Source organism: Nestor notabilis, unplaced genomic scaffold, assembly GCF_000696875.1.
Source record: "Nestor notabilis isolate BGI_N333 unplaced genomic scaffold, ASM69687v1 scaffold34172, whole genome shotgun sequence".
Taxonomy (NCBI): Eukaryota; Metazoa; Chordata; class Aves; order Psittaciformes; family Psittacidae; genus Nestor; species Nestor notabilis.
This window is the reverse complement of record NW_009920258.1, coordinates 1-17,004: the sequence shown is the minus strand read 5'-3', so window position 1 is coordinate 17,004 and position 17,004 is coordinate 1. Positions and strand designations below refer to the sequence as shown.

The 17,004-nt window shown below is 45.0% G+C and overlaps 1 protein-coding gene across 1 annotated transcript in view; it reads left to right on the top strand.

The window, feature by feature from the left end:
• The window catches only part of ASPSCR1 (alveolar soft part sarcoma chromosome region, candidate 1), a gene marked incomplete at its 3' end in the record, with an annotated part of 35,113 nt that extends 23,309 nt beyond the window's left edge, over positions 1–11,804 (top strand). The window contains exons 11-13 of the mRNA XM_010010597.1: positions 10,491–10,542; positions 11,228–11,297; positions 11,617–11,804. Coding sequence (XP_010008899.1) covers positions 10,491–10,542; positions 11,228–11,297; positions 11,617–11,804 — 310 coding nt within the window. The remainder of the gene's footprint in view (positions 1–10,490; positions 10,543–11,227; positions 11,298–11,616) is intronic.
• Between the last annotated feature and the right edge of the window lie 5,200 nt (positions 11,805–17,004).

Genomic DNA, 17,004 nt, shown 5'->3' with positions numbered 1-17,004 from the left:
TGACTTTTATGTGCCTCCTGTTCATCCAGCCTCTGATGCTGTCTCCAGTCCTTGTTAGTTCTTAGCCTTGGTCTGTCTTCCAGATAAAGTTCAAAATCTGCTCACCTATATTCATCCCTTGTCCCCTCCTCCCCCCCAATACTGTTCTTTTCTCTTTTTCAGCAGACATCTAATGTTTCTCTGGATGTCTTCTGAAACGTTACTTGTTCAGTGAAACACTACAGAAATAATTACATGTCCCTGTCTTTGAATCAGAAACTTCATGGCAGGAGTTGTGCTTCATTTGCTGTGTTAAAGCCTTTGTTCTGTACCTGGCACTGTTCCTTGTGCATTACACATGTGCCGAGTTCCCAGTTTCCTAGCTGTGACATGTAATGTGGAATTCATTCCTTGCAGCAGCTCCCCGAGACATACACGTGTTACATCAGTGCTCTGTAGAGACCTGGAGACGGCTTTCAGGCTTTCAGACTCCTTTAGAAATCAGAACCTGATGGAGAACCTGGTTGGTTTTCCTGTCAAGCATCCTCTGTGTGTGGTGTCTGTCCTGGGACTGAAGTGGTTGTGGTGTCGCACGGCAAAGGTGCAGAGCTGATGTTAGGGCAGAACTGACTGTCCAAGGAACAGTGCTCGAAAGCTGGAAATTCTCCTGCAAATTGACTGGTTTAAGGAATAACTTTTCTTATTTCCCACTTCCTCTGTGTGAACACAGAACAACAACGTCTGACTGGGACAAAGGGTGGCAAATCCAAACTTGATTTAAGAATTGTTTTTTTCTGTGCAACATGTAATCCCAGTGCAGTCTGACTAAACCGTGTGTAGAAAGTGCTTGTGTTGAGAATTTGGGTATGCTTGTGGAAAAATGGATTTTTTATAATCTAAGAATACAGGATCATTACAATTACTTGTAAAATGTGCAAAGACAAACCCGATGCTTTACATTTGTTAGGGATTGTAACGTGGCATCTTGAGAGGTTACCACATTTCCCAGCGGTTGCAGGACTTGGCATTTTCTTCTTAGCTACCTGGTTCAGTTCAGGTAAATGCAGTGGTGCATGTGCTGGGAAAAATAATTTGAACTTCATATGCACCTCGGTGACCTGTTGGGTTGATTCTCACTGCCATGGAGCAAGGTGATGAATTGCTGAATAGTCAAAACTGAAACGACCTTCTTTCCAAACTCAAAGTATTCAGAGCAGAGCAGATAACAAAGCGAAGAACATCACTGGATGAAACCAGGGTTTCCTTGCATCTTCAATAATGTTTGCAGATCTGGCCTCATCTTAGAAAGGAACTGGGAAAGATACAGTGGAGGGAAATGGGGATCATCAGAGGTGTGGAATGGCTCCTGCACAGAGGAAGACTGAGTGGGCTAGGGCTTGTCAGTCTGCAGGTGTGATGGGGAAAGACATGACATATCAAGAAGAAGCTGGAAGGAGATTATTTCTTGCTCTGTCCAGGACAGGAGTGAGTGGCATCAAGTGGGATGGAAGAAGGTAGTTGTTCATGCAGCAGAAAACCAAAGTGTGGAATTCCTTGTCACAGGGTGCTACATACTACAAGTATATACTGGTTCCAGAGGAATTTGGACAAGCGCGAGGAAGATATCTACTGAGAGTCTCTCTTGAACCATGTCAGGGAGCTTCTGAACTGAAAATTGTTGCTAGCTAATAGTATTAGGGGAAAGTATCACATAGAATCAAAGAGCAGGGATACTCCTCTGCGCATCTGTTTGTTTGGGGTTGTTTTGGTTGCTGTTGGAAACAGGATACTGGCTGGACTGAATGGACTTGTGGCCTGCATACACTTCTTCTTAGCATCCTTGTGTACTGCTGGAAGTGGGTTACCTTGGCAACTTACCTGACCCAATAGCAATTCCTGTATTAACTCAACTGCCCTATAGATTGAATGGTAGTGGGCTAATACACATGAAACAGTACACAAAACTTCAGCTTCAGGAAAGGAAGGATTTTGCTCACACTTGCCACTTAGCTCTGCAAGTGTTGGCTGATGCAATTATGCCAGTGGACCCAAGCAAACTTTTCCTGCAGGAGACCTTGCTAAAGCTCATAGTGACTTTAAAGAACTCACTTGATTAATTTTTTCTTCTCCTTCTGCAGCTGAGCATATAAACTGTGCAAAGTTTCTGCTCGTGGTACCGCTTGTTGCCACAGCCCGTTCGGTGCAGAAGCCTCAGGTGGTTGGAAGCGTGTATGCAGCTGTAGGCATTCACCATGCACATTCACTGGGAGATTCCAAAACACTCTCGACTTCAAAAGTTATTAGGAAAACCCAGCCAGTCCATCAGAGCTGACTTGCAAGATAGATTCATGGTGAAGGAGCAGGAGACCATTGTTGTAACTGAGCTCTTTAAAAAAAATCAAGTTGTATTCAGGGAGACTTCAGCCTTGGCCGAGGGGCCCTGGGCGTTGGAAATGAGTGCGTGATTTGACCCAAATGCTCGAGGCTAGCAACAGTGCTCTAATGAGGTGAGCAGAGGAGAGGTTTAGCAATAAGGGAAGACATGTCACTGGATTGGAAAGAAACAGCAGGGGAATTGTTTTGGTAGAGGAGCGAAGAAATTAATGTATGTTCAGGATGAGGTGAGAGACGGGAGAAGGCTGCAAGGGGCTGAGGCAACTTGGAAGGATAAAATGGGATGAAGAGAGGGAGGGGAAATAAATGCTGTGCCTGGATGGGGTTGGGTTCCACAGTCTGTTTAGAGCTTGAGATTTTGGGGCAGTGGCTGCTGCTCTGCCAGGAACATGTGCTGGGGGCCAGGCAGATGAGCATGTGTGAAAGGAGTTGTTTGATGCAGCCGGGTGTAAAACAGGCATTATGTGAAGTGGGTTTGCAGATTGGAAGTGCTGTGTGGCCATGCAGCATTCTGTCCCTTGCCTGGGGCCTTTCGTCCCTTTCATGTCAGGTCCTGTTATGGCAAGAATGATTCTGTGTGTTTATAAACATTTTATTTGGATGAAGCATCAAACAGGAAGAAAACAGTTTCTGTCGGGAGCTTGTCATACCATTGTGGTTACCCCACTGCTCCTCAGAGACCACGGGGCTCTGACTTGGGAGGATGGTGCCTTATCCCAGTCTAGGTTAGCTGGTTCTAGCAAAGCTTTGCTCTCTGTTACCGGTGTAAATCCTTTTCCATCTCTAACTTCTGCCAGTGAAGGGCCCGTGCCGTAATGACTTCTGCTCGGACAGGCTTTCCCTCCGCTGCGGCAGAGCCGAGTGCTTGGCAGGGGCTGAAGGGGCCTTTCTTCTCAGGGCAGTAATGGGTGCGGAAGTTGCTCTGGCTTTTGTGTCCCTGGCAACTGTGTTGTTGTTGGATGCCCTTTTTATGGGCGGCTGTTGCTAATCAGGCTGCTTTGCCTGAGCCTCAACGCTCCTGTCTCCTGTGGCGCAGAGCAGGAGCAAGACGTGATGTTTCCGGTACTGGGCAAGGCGGGGCAGTGCTGGGGACAGGCCTTGCTCACCCTTCTCACTTGCTCTCTAGTGTTGCTTCCAAACCATGAACTCTTCGGTGTAAGGAGGAGTTTGTGCTGGTCAGTGTCCACCCTCGCTGCAGGGCTGAGGGCTGCAGCACGGGCTGCGGTCCCGGTGGTGCGCTGGGTGGCGTTAGGCTCTGCATGGGTGAGGGCTTCGCTCCTTTCAGGCATCGTGGTCTGTGGAATGGGAATCTTTATGCTTTAGTCAGAGCTCCCCTTCGGTCCCGTTTTGCAGAGGCAATCATAGGGCAGATTGCACTGAATCTAAGTATCTGAGCGATAACTGTGAGCCGTAACTGAAGTTGTGTGAACCTTAGAATTCCTGTCCCTGACTTCCGGACGTGGGTTTGTCCTTACCCTGCTCCAGGAGTGCTGCTCCTTTTTTTCTTTTTGTTATGTGGTTTCTTCTGCTTTTGCTCTTGGGGACTTGTTAAACTCCTGTTCTCCAAATACAGTGCTTAAGCTCTTGCGAGAGAAATGAGAACTAGTTAAGGAAGCTAAAGAATAAGGGGGTAGAGGTTGGCTTGTGGCTTCTGCACGGTCCATCCTTGGTTTTCTGGGTTGCCTTTTCTCAAAATACATGGCGCTGTCATGTCTAAACACAAGTGGGCCACTGTTGTTACTTTTAAGTAGGACTTTGGCAGAGAAGCATCCGATTATTTATTCCCTTCAGTTTAGTCATAGGCTAATTAATTGCCTTCTGTTTTCTCCTTTTCTTTGAGAAGTGCCTTGGTACATAGAGATTTCTAATGGCATCCTTCAAGGATATGGAATTCTCTTGATGAACTTCAAAAGTATTCTCTACAAACTTATGGTCTTTGCTGAGGCAGAGGCAGAGCCTGCTTGAGCCCAGGCACAGCGTCCTGGACACTGACCACTGCCAGCCTGGCTGGTTCAGCAACTTACTGTTAAGGAGACTGTATGGTATTCCTGAGGGTACCACTGCTAGAGTAGAGGGCAGAGTTGCTTCTGTGGTATGACTGGGACTTGGCTGTTTGAGATTGCTTGTCCAGTGTCAGACATGCATCATGGATTTGTGCCTGGCTCTCCCAGTCCTAAGGTAGCAGTAGGCTGTCCTGAGCCCTGCAGACGGCCTTGGTATGAGCTGTGAGAACAAGTGATGGTGGCGGAGGCAGCAGTGTGAGCACGTTTGAGCATTCAGTATTTAGACATGACTGAAATTTGTGCTGTAGCCAATAGCAGGAGTCACTGCAGATGGGGGAGTACCATATTATCAACACTTCTGCTCTCTCTCCGCCCTCTCACTCCATTCAAGCTGGTAAGATTGGAACCACGTTCATTAAATTTGATCCCTTGCAATGAAGGGAGAACCTTTACGCTGCAAGCAAAACCGGGAGAAAAGACAAACATTGTCAACTTGTTTGCCAAGATACATGGGCTGAAAGAACTGTCTGAGCTGAATTCTCCAAAAATACGTGTGTATTTACAGTATAGTGAGCTCACAGATTGGCAGCAACGTGGAGTTTTTGGAACCCAGAAAGACTTCAAGGCATTGCTTTGATTTTTTGTTAGTGCTGTTTTTGCTGGCTGCCTTATCCTCATGTCCCTTGATGTGTTTTATAGCGTTCTGCTCTCTAGAACTGATCAACTGCAGGCATCCTTGTTGTAGCACTTGGCTTCGGGTTCCATATAACTCTAGTTGCTTGTTTGTGTTTTTCTAGGCTAGCCAAGCATTTCAGAGTTGGTTCTTAGCTTCTTTCTCCTCCCAGAAACAGGCACTTGTGGACTGCATATGTGGGGTGGGTTAATGGAAAAAATCATTGATCGCTGTGTTAATGCTAGGAAAGAGTTAGTAGAAGGTAAGAAAACCAGCCACTGGAAAAGTCAAGGCAGCAAAGAGGGCAGGAGGCCCTCAGAGGATGCCTTCAGAGGAGCTGAAGGAATCTACAGGCTTCCACATAAATATTTAGATCCTCTAATCAGATCTTAGAGTGCACTGAGTGTTTCCTCTGGCATGTGCCATGGGGCAGACATCCAGAGGAGCTGTTTGTTCCTTTTTTTGCCTTTGGTTCTGTTTCCATATCCTGTTTGTTAATGCCAGCTTGGGCAGTAAGTCTGGCATGCTGGTCCAGTGAAGCCGACTACGAAGTGAGCAGTGTGAAGCCTTCTCTGCTTTTGGCAAGAGCCTGAATGCAACTTCAGAAAAAATTACTTCATCAGAGCCAGTCTGTTGGAGGTATTTCCAGCAGCAGCAAAGAAAATTGCAATTAATAGTGAAATCCATCTAGCCCAGAGGATGGCATTCACCTTCCTGTGTGCAGTCTTGGCTCTTTGCTTTACTTATTGAGGATTTTCTCATCTGGTCAGATTTTGGTAGCTTGTCTGGTGCAGTCTGTTTGTTTTGCTCGCTGTCCATCCGTGCCCCTGATGCTGACTTCCAGCAAGGCACTTCCATCCCAGTGAGGGCTTTCTGTAGGACTGAGTGTGGAGTGGTAATTCTGCCCAAATGTCCTCTCCTGCTGTCAGTTCTGAAGGCCAGCTCTTCCTGAGCTGAGCTCAAGGGCTCAATGAATACTCTTTATACCTGGATTCCTTCTGAAGGAGCCTTCTCAAATAGCACTTTCAAATCTTATCTTTGCCTTACGAATGTTGAAGGTCCCTTGCTCTAGCTGGATCAGGCCTCTTCCATACTGGCTGCAAAATATCCATCTTCTTTGGCAGTTGCAGTCCACATTGAGCAGCTTTGTTCCCAGGTTATAAACACCAACCACTTAGTCAGTTTGCCGCTTTCACCATGACTGGAGTGTTTATTTCTGTTTCAGCGATGCTTTGCAGTCTTGCTGGAGAAACTTTTGATCCACCGGCTTTCCGGTTGAATTTTCCAAGAGCTGGTTTATGTGTTTGGGGTGTGTGTCCATGCACTATTTCATGTTGGTAGCTTGGGTTTCTCCTTCCATGTGCGTGTTCCTTTGAAGTGCTTATTTTCTTTTAAGATCAAACTAGCAGCAGACCTGTGGCACTCTAATCTTTTCAGATCATGTTAACGGAAAGAATGCTTCTCACTGGCAGCTGCGAGTTCCCCTCGGACAGCAGTCCTGCCTGTCTGAAAGCATCGCTCTGTCAGCGAGCAGGGTAACTGCATGGTAGTGATGGATGTATTTTGCAGTGCTGTGTTCTAGGGGTTTTTGAATGTGTATGTGTGGAGGTACCTGGTGAAGGAGGAAATGTTGGGATGTTGTTTGGGGAGGGTCTGCCTGACATCATTTCTGTGCTCTAGAGAACAAGTTACCAAGATGTGCAGCAAAATAAAGCAGCAATGTTCCTTTTGTGTATCGCAGCTGGATTCACAGGGGAATGTTGTTCTAGTGTAGATATTTTTATCATGGAATGCAAGATGCAGTAGCCCCAGTACCACCCTGCAGCCAGGGTGCCCTGTGCTCCTAAACCACGCTCGCCACTGTGGTGTCTGAGCAACTGTGCCCGGCCGGGCTGCAGTAAAGCTCAGAGTTACTTAGCTGCATGATTTTAGACTAAATGTGGCTTTATGAGAAACAGGCTGGTCTTCAGGTTTCAGAAATGGAAAGCGCTCATTTAAACTTCTGCAACTGTAAGTAATGCAGTGATGCTGTGTTATTCAGATCTTTAAAACCTGAGGAGTTGGTTGGTTGGAATGGTACTCCTTGAATGGGGAGGACAGTAAGTAGGACATTGGCTTCCTCCACTTCTTGCCTTATCAGTGACTTTCTGATCCCTTCACAAGGAAGCTGTCCTGTGAGTAAGGCCTTGGATAGGACTCTGGAGACTTACATACGTACTTCTTGTTTCTGCTACTTACCATCCTGCGTGACCTTAAATAAGTTATTTAATGTCTTTAGGTGTCAGTTTCTCATCTTTACCAAAAACCCCTCAACTAACCAACAGAAAGAAAAAAACCCCAAACCAAACCCCAAAACCCAACAAACCAAAATAAAATCCCAAACCCTCATGTTTTCTTACATTTTTCTGTATACTGCATGTTGCTGCTCATTACATATGTGTAATTGCACAAACACCATTTTCACTTGGATTTCTAGATGCTGTTGCAATCAAATTACTAATCAAACCGTATTTTGTAAATATGCCTTGCACAGTGTGATTTGAACATTATAATTCAATAGATTAAGGTCATCTATTTTCCCAGTCAGAATGGCATTGTATCTTTGGCTGGAAATGAAAGCAGAAAAAAGAGAAATGCTGGATGTTTGAGTATAGTAACTACCTGTTGACTCATTCATACTGTAGTAACTCTTCACATACAACTGAATGGAGATTTTTGAGTAGTTGTTTCAAGCAGCCTATGGTCTCCTGGTCAGTCTGACAGGCTCAGGGTGACGCAAAGAGATTTCTCCATCTGTTTATTCACAGATCTGGGTAAGAATCCTATGCAGCTTAAGAACTGCAGAGTTCTAGAAACATGGATGTATGCATTAGAACAACTGAAAATAAGGGAATACCAGCTCACTTGAGAATCTAGTTTTCTGGTAATGGTCTGTCCAGTAAATTGATCCTTGCATCCTTAGCAGTGTTAGAAAATACTAAAGGCTCCAGCTTTGGGTTTGTATATTTTCCTGGACTGCAGCTAGTAAAGCCCTTCTCATCTTTATGCCAAGACATTCCTTGGCCAGTGGGATCATTCCACTGGCTTAAATATTTTTTGTTACACACCCCCTCAGACAGTGTTATGTCCTGTCAGGGCCCGGCTAAATCCTGGGGAGGTCAGTGAGATACAGCTACCTGCCTCCTGTGCTGCACCCTCAGAAAGTGCTGAAATGGGGATGGTACCGGAGAATCCTGCCCAAAGGAAGCTAGGTAAAGGGTTGGATGAATGAACCAAGAGTGTATCTGAAGTGAAGGAAAGAACTTACTGGGTGTAAATTTGGCAAGATTTACAAATTTGCCAATTTGTAAATTGCCTGACCCCTAGGCAAGGATAGGGATGCAGGGAAGTGAGCCATGGGAAGGATTCTGTATAGTTGGGAGCTGCTGTCAGGTTCCTTTAAGTTTCTTTCAATTAAAAGATTTTGAACTGAAATGTCTGGACTGATGTGCTGCCAGCAGTGGGAAATGGTTGTGGACGTGGATCCTGAAACTTGGAACTATGGTTATTTGTGAACCTGCAAGTAAATAGGCTAGAGGTTTATATTGGGGCACACTCTGTGTGTTTGTGTGGTTGAGGGTGTCTGTCTAGCTCTTGGTCTGTGTTTCTCACTCTTTTTCTCTTTGTGCCTCGTGCAGGCCCTGCCATGAATTTTCTCTGACCCCTTGGGGCCATTCCCACATGAAGCTTTGATGTGTGTGCCCAGAGCTTGATTGACAAGGAAGTTTCGGTGGCGGCAGCAAGAGAAAAGGGCAGGGCTTTGAACTAAAGGGCTTTGAGCTCTGAGATGCTGTGCTTACTTATCTCTTTCAGAATGTTAATTATTTACCAAGATAATTGGTCAGGAGGGGAAAAAAAGAGAAGGGAGGTTATTAAAAAATTCCAACACTAACACACTACAAAAACCTCATTTTCTAACTTGCAGCTGGCATGAAAAGGATGTTGTGTGTATGTGTGTGTGTGTGTGGGGAGCTTTTTAAGGTACCCATTTCCTAAATAGAGGGATCCCTTCAGACGGGTGCAGCGGAAACATCAAAGCTCTTGCAAGAGTTTTCTCTAGGGTTTCTAAACCGTGTCTGGTACTTTTTAATTAAAAAAGTTTATGGAGAGCTGTGGCTGTGGCTGGAGCAGCACCCCCGGCCCCAGCGGCTGGGGAGCGGCGTGGTAAAGGATCTAATAAATAATGATTTCTGCTAAGATGGCAGTTCAAGGACATGGAGATGCCTGGCTGCTGTGGCAGGAGCTGAGACTTGGAGTAGGCTGGTGGATGTCTCTTGCTTCAGTTTAACATGGTGTGGGCCATGCTGTATGTGGAAGTCTGCAGCCTTTGGTTAACGTCAGAGTTTGTAATACCATGTCCCCGTTCGAGGGATGTAGTCAGGAAGATAGGTGATGATGTTTCATTTTGCCTCTGGTTAGCACAGCTTTATTAGTCTCAGTATTACATAGCAGTCCACAGACGAATGCAGAGAACCTTTGAGTTCTGGTAACTGCTGTGCTGGATCAGGTCCAAGGACCCTCATTCCGGTATCCTGACTGGTGACAACAGAGGTTCAAGAACAGGCAGGCTGCCCTGCACAATTCCTATGTATGCATTAATGATGTGAAGAGGGGCAGTTGCTTGCTTTTATCTATTTCTTTATTTATTGAATCAAGGTGAGAAGTTTAGTGTTACTGTTTCTGTGTATGTTGAACATAATTCAAATTTTGTATTGAATTATCCAGTACATTTTTATGCAGAGGTAGTTGAGTAAAGCTGCTGAGCCAGGACATAAGGGACCGAGCGTGTAAAGCAGTGAACGTGCAGTCCTACAGTTACCTGGGTCACTCAATGAGCTCAGTGGATGAAAAAAATGTTTGAATATGGCAGAGTTATTCTGACAAGTAGGAACTGGGAGTCCAGGCTGCGTTTATAAAAGGACAGACTGTAGCCTGGGAAGCTGTGGAAACCAGACAAATTCCAACTAGAGACAGGGTGTAAATGTTGCAGTATCATCTAGAGTAGATTTCTGAGGGCATAGCTTGATTTTCCTTCTCTTACTATCAGTCACTCAGGTCTTGGAAGATTCTTACTCATATTCACGTTGTCTGCTCAGCAGTGGAGAATGTGGGTGAAATATAATGGCATGAGATAGAGGACAGAGGAAGACAAATGGCAGGTCATCAGTGCCATGAGCATGCGCTGTACGGGTCTCGTCACCTGTGTGTAGAGAATAGATCATGTCTTACTCTGAGTGCCTTGTGCTCTGCACACGTTGAGCCTTTTCTGAATTATAGATGGCTCATTGCCCTCAGCTTGAACTCTGAATTTGTCTGTAGCTGTCTAACCTGTGTCTAATGTTCACAGTGACCTGTGAAAGCATGTACAGTCAGTGATCTCTTCTCTTCCCCTTTTGCTGCAGGCTAAACTCTTTCCAACTGCTGTCATTCATTTTGGATCTGAGGAGTGCAGGGGTGAGTGAATTTCCTCTCTTCTTCAGCTGTGTAGCTCCTGTGGTAGATCCAGAAGAATTACATCCTTATGTATCCTTCTGATAAAAGATAATGCAGTCCTTGAGAGTGCTGGTAGATGTTCCTGTTCGGAATGGCTGAAGCTCTCCGAACTAGCTTGGTCAGTAAACACAGCACCTTTCCTATGAGATTTGTTAGGCTGTGGAGTGGATGTTGTCTGCTCTGGGCACAAGAATGATAGAAAAACAGCTCTGTAGAAGGATATTCCACTGTTCAAAACGTTAACTAGACAAATGACACTGAAAGACTTTTACAGACCTCCTGTTGTAGTGAACTGGCTGCAGATGGGAGAACAGATTTGAACCTTTGATTTTTTGACACCTCTGTGTTATGCTTAGAATCTCATTCTCCCAGATTAAAGCATGCTCTGGCTTCACAGAAAAGCTTCTGAGATGCAGTGAGCACTGACAGAAAATGTCAAGATCTTGAGGTCTGAATGAGGAAGTGAGCACCTCGAGTTGTGAAAGAAACTGTCAGAGTTTTGAAGTGTCCTGTGTCAGCTGGGGGAAAGTGGTGCAGATTTACTGTAGTATACAGCAGGTATTTCCTGAGCTGAGCGCTATGTGATTCTGTGGTGATTGATGTCTCTCTGTTACCAAACAAGTGTCTGGGTTTCATTTTTAAACAGATTGTTACCTGAAGTCAGACCTGCTGAGCTCTGCAGTTTCCCCTTCTGCAGCTGATGTATTAGTAGCCAGGTATGTTGTGACTCAATAGAGTGGTAAATGGATATTTTGGGAATGGGAAGCATGAAACGAACCCATCTTAATACAAAGACATGTGCTCTGAAGATCCTAGGACTTCATTTTCTCCTTAAACAGTCAGAGTGTCGTACTTGACTTCATAGCTTTGTGAGTCCGTCTTTGCAAAGTAGGATTTCAGTGACTAAATCAAGTAAATCCTTTTATGATGAAAAAGAACCTTTTCGATCTGACTTTAAAAGTTTAAAGGTGGTGGTACAAGGGGCTATTACGAAAAAATTAAGCTTAATTCTACTTGCTTGGTTTTTTTCCTCAGATGTTTGTCCAAATCATTAGTTCCTTCTGCTTCATCATCTTTAGAATCAATAGTTCCATCGCTGGCTGAACCAGAAGCGGGAAGTGACAAAAAGACCAGTGAGCAGCCAGAGCCAGCAAGTGTGCATGAAGCTCCACCGGTGCTGAGGAGGGCCCCTGGGAAAATACCCAAATGGCTGAAGCTGCCAGGTATCATGAAATCAGAGGAGAGTTCTTCTCATTCTTCCTTTGCTGTTAGAATCTGCTTTAGTACTTTTCTCTTTATTTTTTTGAGTTGGTCTTTCTGTTTTCAATCTTCCCTGCACACCAGTAGTGGTTTTCCATCGCTGAGGTTGCAGCCAAGTTTCCATTAAGAATTTTTATTGCAGAAAACTGCAACCTTGTTTTTAGTCCCAGAACCAATAGCTTATATGTGGGTTTTATATGACAATTTATACAAAGTATGAAGGATTTCTGAATTAAACAATGGGCAGTATTCACTTTTTGGTGCAGTGGCAAAGGAGGGGGAGGGAAGACAATCAACGCCGTTAACGTCAATAAAACTAGGAAGAACTATATGGAATTCCCTGGCTAGTAGTGCCAGATATTAACTTCCTGAATGAGAATTTTAGAGTTTGATTCTGGAAGATACTGTGGGGCCATCAGCTCCAGCAAGCACAGTGTGAGGTGTGAAATGATTGCTGGAAGGCTGCAGACAGTAGGTTGGTGTCTTTCCCTGCTGTGGCTTGTCTGCTTTAGACTGGTACTGGGATACTGATGGGAAACTGTATGCTTACCATTTCCTATTTTCAGTATGCTTGAAGCATTCCACTTAAGAGTAGAACTTTCTTTCCTGAGTAAAGATTATCTGGATAAAGTACAAAATAACATCTCACCTACCTGTGCAGGTTACCTACTAATATCTGTTACGAAAGGTTAGTAACAGGCTCCAATGTGCATGTTAATAACATGTAGAAAGAAGTTCCCTGCTCTGAACATTCTGATGTGTTCACCATTCCAACTCCTGCAGAAGTGCTCCTATGTACTATCCAACTGTTGCCTGAGTGCAGCAGTGTATAGAACCCTCAGCAACCAGATAGCATCCCAGACTGGTTTGGGTTGGAAGGGACCTTAAAGCTCCTCCAGTTCCAACTCTCTGCCACGGGCAGGGACACCTTCCAGTAGAGCAGGTTGCTCCAAGCCCTGTCCAGCCTGGCCTGATCATGTTATTGAGAAACAATACAGTGCAAATTACCCAGTTAAGTGTTTTAATGCTCTTATGTTTGTTTTGTAGGTGGAAAGAGATGAAACATTGTGGGCTGCTGGATCAGCATCAGCTGTGTCCCTTCCCTGATGAAATTACTCAGAATGTGTAAGAAATTGTTGGTGACCCTGGAGAGATCTAATCTGCATGAACATTAGTAATAAATAGAAAATTGCTATTTCAGATGGCAGCTGCACCATTTGGAGGAGTGGACAGCCTGTTTGTGGTCTTCATTACCACAGAAGCAAGGTTGAAGGTTTAAGGCTTCTTGCATGCAAATAATATGAATAGAGAATTAAGGGGGAAATAATTCCTGTATACTTTCTGTGAAGGACTTTGTTTCTATGCATATTTTTAAATCTTCCCAGTTCTACCTTCAGAGATAACTCAAGTCAAGCTGCCTGAATTCTAGCAGCAAGATATAATCCTGTTCAGTTTTACCTGTAGTTAATTGCTGTCTAGAATAAGATTTCTCTCTGCTTCTTGCTGGCTGGGGTTAGTGCTGCTGATAATTCTGGGTATAGATGGCTGGAAAGTGAGCAAAGAGGAAGCACTTAGGTGACTTCCAACAGTTCAGATAGGCTTTTTGTGTGAACCTCTTCTGCTGCTGCACTCGTATTGGTTTCAGTTGCCAGAATCTTGTTAACAAAGAACACAGGTATCTGTTAATGGAATAAAAAGTGAGGGGAAAAAAAACATCCAGTAAAAGGGTCTTTTCCTGTGACATTGATCTAAGGACTTCCATGGTCTGAGTGTTTCCCAGCAGAGTTGCTGTTCTCTGCAGCGCTATTCAGGTACAGAGGGAAGCACTAGTCCAGATCTTTGTCTCCTGCAGATGTTGTGTGGGGGTTGGTATTGTTGGTTAGAATTGCACTTACACTGGAGATGGACTCTGTAGTGCCACAGTGGCCATGGTGCTGGATTTCATTTGAAGTCGACTCCATGGATCAGTGATCCACATTGGGCAGCTGGGGTTCCATGTTACGCTAATAACATGTTTTCCATTTTCCCTGCCATAGACAATTGTTCCCTGAATTACGTGTGCATCTGCACAATTTGTAGATGTAATAAAGCAGAGTGGCCATAGGAGGCCTTTCTGTCGGTCTCTTTGATAATATGTTTCTTCCCCCAGTGCTTGGTTCCTCTGTCAGTTCACAGGAACCTGCTCCCTTCTCAATGGGCCTGTCATGCCTCATTCCCTTCCTTTTTTTTTTTTTTCTTTTTTTTTTTCCCCCTCCAACAAAGCAAACTGGAGCTTTGTACCATCTGAATGAACTTCAAAGTGGCCAGAAAGGGCATGCAGGGTTCCTGGCACTTGTCATTGTCTCCCAGCCTGGCCAACATTTCCCTTCAGGTCTAATTACTTCCAAATGCTCCCAGATGCTTTGAAGAAACTCAGAGGGAGGGGGAGGCATGAAAGAAAGGTGGAAGATGAAGAAGGAGGCTCAAAGTGGAGGGAGCAGAATGCTTTAGCAAAAAATGTTGATTGATGTCTTGTATGACACCCAAACATAAACAGGGAATGTGTGCGGCCACTGGCAGCGGGGAATGTGAGAGCAGCATGTACAGCTGCTGCTCTAAATCCTTCCTGTGGAAAGCAAGACCTTCTGGTGCTTGACAGGCTATAAAAGATAGTGCAGCAAACCAAAAATACTGAAATAATGCTTAAAGTTTATTACTTTAGTGGATTAAGTGTGGGCTGAGCCTACACTTAGGACTATCTGTATCTTTGTTCAGGTTTTATGTCAGGCTGGAGATAGACTGTAGCTAGAGCTGCTTTGCTGAATTTATGCAGGATATATCAGGGGGTGGCTAACAGCCATAGCTAAAGATAGGTGATGAGATACTTGTGCTGGTGGTTTAGATTGATGGGGTTAGAATAAACAAGTCTGGTTGGTAGGAAGTTGTATTGTGCTTTCTGATGTACTAGTCTTTTTGAAGAGCAAAGGCAACATCAGGTTGTACTGATTTGATGGTGCTATTCTGATCCCACCAGTTTTGACAAAGAGGGAGCACCACAACTATCACCTGTAAGTACCTGATATGGGAAGACAGGAAAAGTTTAATGACACAAGCAGCAGTATCATTATTACTGGGGCAGTTTCATAGGTGAAGTACAGGGGTGAGGATTAGGAGACTTCGTATCGCTGATCACATGCAGTACCTCAGTCAGTTCTGCCCGTGCTTGTCCCTGTTTAACTCAGCCATGCATGAAATGCAATTTAATCTACTTCTCTTTCAGGAGGATGAAAAATTGGTCCCTTCAACAGCTAGCCCAGAAGCCTTACTCTTCTTTTCCTAGAGTTAGTTTTAGCTGTTGCTATTAAAATACTGCTTTACTATTAACATCAGCAATCCTTTTCAGTCAAGAATGCTGTACATGGACCAGGTATGTCAGAGAAGTGAATTCGAGCCTTTTCAGAGCAGCAGCTTTTAGAGACGTCCATGTCAGTAGGAGTCAGGACGGGGGAAAGATGAGGATTTGAGATCTGGAAGAGGCAAGAAGGTAGGAGTTAATTCTAGACAGGGGACAAGATGCCCAGATGTTTTAAACTGCTGGCTCTTCACTGAGACAGAGAAAAAATGACTGCTGTAGCCGAACCCAGGACACTGCTATAAGGATTCCTACCTTGCCACAGAACAATACATGCAGATACCTGATGTGCTGGATTCGTTTCAGTATCACTTCACAGTAGCTGAAGTAATCCCTGGGGTTTTGGGGCATTCAGAGGTACTTGCATTTTTTTGCTGTTTGCCTTTTTTTACCATATGGTTGTGGGGCTGAAGGCTGAACTAGGTCAGTTCCTTCACTGGTTTCATTGTACAGCTGCACAAACAGTTGTCCTGGCAAAGAGGCTGCAGCACTGAGGGATGGGGCACTGCTTAAGCTGGTGCTGTCATCACAAAGAACATTGTAAGTGTAGTAAATTGTGGGTTTAGTTGAAGTCTCCCAGTGTCTGGTGTCCTGAGCAATAACCTTGATAGCTCTTGGCTGAAAGAGTCCAGTGACCCACTGAGCCTCTGCCAGCTCCAGCTGTCAGTGGGTGAAGTGGTGGCTGTTGCTAATCCCCAAGCGAGCTGCCAGCACTGTGCACCCTTCAGGCACGCTGCTGTCAGCTGCTTTTCCTGTAGCCGGCTGCAGATTTCCCAACAAAGGCAGTTCAGTTCCGTGGGTCCTGCCTCCATGTGTAAGGTTTCTTATTTCCCAGCTCCCCCCTGCTGCCCGCGGGGCCAGGCTGGCCCATGATGTGGGATTCTCACACATGCTGTTTGTTATTCTGTCCTTTTTCCTTTCGTCCTACAAAGATTCAGAGAAGAGGGTGGGTGAGGGGGAAACTTTGCAAGTCTTTGAAGCAACTTGACTTTCGATGATTAATTGCAGCAAAGAAGCCTACACGAGGGAGGGAGACTCTGTTTTAATTTATTGATGTTTCTTTGTGAGAAAAAATTTATAGCAGAGGGGAAGCAGCTTCTGAGGAGCATATCAAATGGTTAAAAGGTTCCAAGCATTCTTTGATGTCACAGCCCTGCAGAAATACTGGAAGGTAGTGAAGGACAGACATTGTTTATTTATAAAATAAAGATCAGTTACCTGCTTTTGGCAAGAGCCTGTGCCTGAGCTCCTGTTAACAACCTATTCATTAGACAGGCTTGGAGCTGGACCTAAAGTTTCTGCCACAGCTGCCCGCCAAGGCGATGAGACCCTGAAGGTTAGTTGACATTTCCAGCCATTAAGTATTCCCATGCATCTCTTTGAAGCAGCATCTGTTTCTCACGTTAACTGAGAAAGCAACAACATCTTCTTGTGCTGTGCAGAGCAGGCTCCTGCTAAAGGAGCAAGATGGAAACCAGTGCCTCAGCCGACTGAACCAAGAGTGCAGCAGCCTCCTTTCAAACCCAGCATCTGATGGCACAGTTGCCTAGGGCTTTTGTTGGTAAAAGAGAGAGGAAATGGAAGCGAAATGGCAGGGAAAGAAAAAGTTGAGACTGTTCTTCCTAGAGCTGGACTCCAGGGATGAGCCAGACGTGCACTGTCAGACCAGGATCTTCTGCTGGCAGGACACAGATGCTTCAGGGACCTCTAGAAATCCAGAAGCTGTAAGGAGAGAGCAACAACCGTGTCTGCAGCGCTGCTGGGTCCCCAGA